The 4,229-nt window shown below is 34.9% G+C and overlaps 2 protein-coding genes across 2 annotated transcripts in view; both read left to right on the top strand.

The window, feature by feature from the left end:
• Positions 1 to 857: 857 nt before the first annotated feature.
• MELLADRAFT_95665 (uncharacterized protein) lies at positions 858 to 2,213 on the top strand (the record flags this gene model as incomplete). Its single annotated transcript, XM_007418183.1, has 3 exons — positions 858 to 977; positions 1,095 to 1,301; positions 1,353 to 2,213. 3 exons carry the CDS (start codon positions 858 to 860, stop codon positions 2,211 to 2,213), a joined length of 1,188 nt encoding a protein of 395 aa, XP_007418245.1.
• Positions 2,214 to 2,944: 731 nt separating this feature from the next.
• Positions 2,945 to 4,229, top strand: part of MELLADRAFT_113519 (uncharacterized protein) — a gene marked incomplete at both ends in the record, with an annotated part of 3,130 nt that continues 1,845 nt past the window's right edge. Inside the window, 7 exons of the mRNA XM_007418195.1 lie at positions 2,945 to 2,953; positions 3,043 to 3,174; positions 3,285 to 3,370; positions 3,446 to 3,538; positions 3,667 to 3,736; positions 3,840 to 3,911; positions 3,987 to 4,160. Coding sequence (XP_007418257.1) covers positions 2,945 to 2,953; positions 3,043 to 3,174; positions 3,285 to 3,370; positions 3,446 to 3,538; positions 3,667 to 3,736; positions 3,840 to 3,911; positions 3,987 to 4,160 — 636 coding nt within the window. The remainder of the gene's footprint in view (positions 2,954 to 3,042; positions 3,175 to 3,284; positions 3,371 to 3,445; positions 3,539 to 3,666; positions 3,737 to 3,839; positions 3,912 to 3,986; positions 4,161 to 4,229) is intronic.

Here is a 4,229-nt window from a genome sequence, read left to right as displayed (position 1 = left end):
AATGCCTTCATCGACTTCATCCTGTACTCGAGTTTAAGGACCACTCACTTTACCATCTTTCGGTTCTTCTCCGTGAAACAAAAGGCCTCACAAACCTTCATGTTACTCGTAGTCCAAAAAGAAATTTTGCCAAAAAAACGAAATGTGGCATGAAATTTATGACATCCCGAGTAAAACCTCCATATCCTCATGAGAGAGATTATAAAATCACCCTATCCTAAAAGTTAAACTTGGTCAGTGATGATTTCTCATAACATAATACTCCAAATCTCTTTTTTTTTCTCAAGCGCAAAATCACACAGCGGACAAAGCCAAACCATAACAGTAACAATAACAAAAAGTTAAGAAGATGATAGAAATCAACATCAAACATTTCTTATAGCAAAATCCAGAATCCTCAAACCAAAACGGGTCCAGAGAAATCTCCACCCTTCATGATTCCTTCCTTCGGCACACTGACCTTTCAATTTACTCACACGATTGACGGGTTTGAGCAACAAGAAGAGTAGAAAGCAGAATTGAAGAACCAGACCGAACTACTTTACTTACAAAGTTCTTTTAAAACCTGAGTGACAATTCAAAGAGAAAATGGGTCAGACTCATGGTCAGTTTGATTTTCTGTGGAATGAGATACAAATCACATCCTCAGCCATTTACCCACACGGATAATGTACCGTAGCCGAGGCGTCGGTATGACGCGGAAAAACCAGACGCCCCGTGGCCGAGTATCGGATCCTGAACCATTTTGAAATCGATCATCATCAACCCAAAATACGAAATCTCCAAGCTCAAACCTCAAAAGTTCACAATATCATTTCTAATCCAAATCAAGATTCCTTGCATTCATTCAAAAGAAGATGTCAAATAAAGAATTCATCATCGAAGACGATATTTCACTTGGACAATTACTTGATCGAGCTACCAAATCATACGAAGAAGTACAACTAGCTCCATCACCCAATAACCAAGATGTACAAGTAAGTAAGCTTTTTTCAAGCCAGTCATTACCGAAAAGAAAAAGAGTGAAACATGATGTTGATGTGATTTTTCACATTTTGATGTGATTTTACACATTTTGATGATTTGAATTTTAGTCTAAGATTTTATATAGTATATCTGATTTAAAATTATGTGATAAATTAATTAAACGATTAGGAATCTTATCATCAAATGAAACAATAGAAGATATGACAACTAAAGATATCAAATGTTTAATTGTGAATGGATTGATTGGAATGTTAATGGTTTTGAGAAAAACTAATGGTGGTAATGAACGTAAAGCGTTTCTTGAACTTGCAAAAGTAAGTCCTCTCAAATCATCAATCTTTTAATTCTCTGCTGTTACTGATCAGGGGCTTTTTGTTACTATCAAGCATCATTTGTTAGAGTTTATTGAACAAATCGAATCTTATGAAGTGATACAAGTGAATGAAAGATCAAAATACCAAGGACCTTTATCAACAATCAAAAACCAAGCAATAAGAAGGGAAGGCAAGATCATTCAATACAAACTAGAAAAAGAACTACAATTCAAATTAAATGAATACAAAACCCGAAAAGAAGAAAAGAATCGATCCAACCTACATTCAACAAACCATCGATCCACTCGAACTTTAGATAATGAAGAAGAAGAAGAAGAAGGAGAAAGAGAAGTTTATACAACTTGGTTAAAGTTTCTTTATTTAAAATCGTACCAAGAAATCAATAGTATAGACCAAGAACTCGACTTATTAGGCACAAGTTCACAGATGGAAAGCATCCCACACCGATCCAAAAGTACCGAAAAAGACGCAACAGAAGCCGAAGATCTAAGTTGGAAACTAGACCAACTTTCCACCAAATCAGGCCCATTGATCGGTCCTACCGGAAAGATTTTAAGACCATTCACCATCTTACCATCATCTAAATCATTTACATCAGCCACAGATCGTATCCGATTAAGATCCGAAGTGTTTAGACCTGATTGGAATTTACCTACGATGACCATAGATGAATACTTAGATGAACAAGAATCGATGGGCAATTTCTTGAAAGGAGGTGGACCGGCTCAAGCAGAAGAAGAAACGGATGGGGAAAGAGTCAAGCGGGAAGCCGAAGATGATAATCTTAATGGTGAAGAAATGGCAGAAGGACTTAGGAAAAAAGCGATCGAATGGGATGAATTTACTGATACACATAGGAAAGGTGAAGGGAATATGATGAATAGAGGTTAACTTTTTTTTTGAGATATGTTTGTGTATATAGAGAGTCGATTCGATTTGTTTTGATGTTGTTCAGTTTTATATCTTATCAAACGCTTGAATTGGTTTTCTTTTTGTAAAAATAAATGTTATTTTTGATTTATATTGTTTAAACTGATCCATCGCTAATCCAATTCACTCTACAAATGTGTTTTTATTCTGGTGACTTTTGTTCTTTTTGACTCAATGGTTCTACAGAAGCGCAACAAACTCATAAATGGCTTGGGTCCTGTGTTTTATGTCAAAAGGCCATGGATTTGATACTGTTCTCAAATGTTTCCTTGACTGCTGGAATAGCTTCCTGCAAGAGTTTTTGGTCAAGTTTTGAAAGTCAAGCATTCACATGGCCACTTGATTGTATATCTTCATTTTCAGAGACAATCAGATATTGTCACACTTTCATCCAAAGAAACCTTCAGGAATGTCTTTGTGGCATGATATTCTACAGTGTCACTTGAGCTGTCACTTGAAATGGAACCTCTTTAGTAAGATGTTGTGGTGGAATATGCTTGTAAAAAGTGAAATGATGTGTTTGAACTCGATCGATTGCTCTTCTTTTGATTACCTCTTCCTGTTTACCAACTCAACCTCAATCAACTACATCATCATCATTCACTTTATTACTTCACCCAAGACTATCATCAAGAAAACCGATTGGAACTAATCCAAAACTTCAATCTCTCAAGACACTTAGTTCTTGTAGGATGTATTACGTCAGTACAAAACCACAAGTTTCCAAGACAATGGAATTCCAAAAACTGACTATCAATGGATTTGACATCTTTCTTTGGAAATCAAATAGAATCTTAAAGCTTTGATTAAAGCTATAAGAGCCACTAAAACTTTAGCAGATGAAAGATCAGTGATCCAAAAAGAAAGTGCAGCTATTAGAACTAGTTTTAAAGAAGAAGAAACGGCTTATAGGTATAATAATGTAAGTTTTCAATCCTTCATTAAATTCTTTTTTACTTTTTGGTGAAGGTTTTGGATCATTCATCAAATTGTTCTTTTGTTGATATGATTCTTTTTGGGAGGTTCTTTTAGGTGGCTAAATTATTGTACATTCACATGTTAGGACATCCTGCTCATTTTGGACAAATCGAATGTCTTAAATTAGTTGCACAACCAAGGTTAGAGCATCAAGAAAAAAAAATTAAAGAATTTGATTTCTCATGTTTTTTTGTTTGGGGGGGATTCCGGATTAGATTTGCCGATAAGAGACTTGGATATCTTGGGATTATGCTTTTGTTAGATGAAAGTCAAGAAGTTTTAACATTAGTAACTAATAGTTTGAAAAAGTAAGTGGGTTGATGATTTGATTTCGGTCTTTATAAATCAATTGAATGAAGAGAAAAATCTGACTTTGTTATCTTTGATTTTATATTCTTGATTGGGAATTGATTTTGGGATTATGATTGAAAAAAAGTGATATGAATCATTCTAATATGTATGTAGTAGGACTTGCGCTTTGTACGTTTGCGAATATCAGTTCAGAAGTACGAATTCTCTTTTCAAAGACATCTCTTCTATTCCGATGACGAATGATGGCTAATTTATAATCTACGAATCCATTACAAACCCCTCCCCCTACTTTCACAGGAAATGTCAAGAGATTTAGCAAACGAGGTAGAAAAACTTATAGGAAGTAGTAATACGTATATACGAAAAAAGGTTAATATTTTTGATTTCATAAACTGCTTTGGATCTCATCAAACTGATTTCATTTGATCATTCTCAAATCGTTAGGCAGCACTTTGTGCCATGAGGATTATTAAGAAAGTACCTGAATTATTAGACCATTTCGTAGCCAAAGCTACTTCTCTCTTATCTGATCGAAATCATGGTGTTTTACTCTGTGGAGTCACACTTGTGACAGATATGTGTGCCATGGATAGTGATGCACTCAAAACGTTTCGTAAAGTGAGTTTGATTTTATACGTCATGTGTAGGATCAAAGTACTTTGAGGCTCATCTTTGATCCGTCTCCAA

Source organism: Melampsora larici-populina (genome assembly GCF_000204055.1).
Source record: "Melampsora larici-populina 98AG31 unplaced genomic scaffold MELLAscaffold_86, whole genome shotgun sequence".
NCBI classification, from domain to species: domain Eukaryota; kingdom Fungi; phylum Basidiomycota; class Pucciniomycetes; order Pucciniales; family Melampsoraceae; genus Melampsora; species Melampsora laricis-populina.
This window is presented reverse-complemented; position numbering and strand designations above follow the sequence as displayed.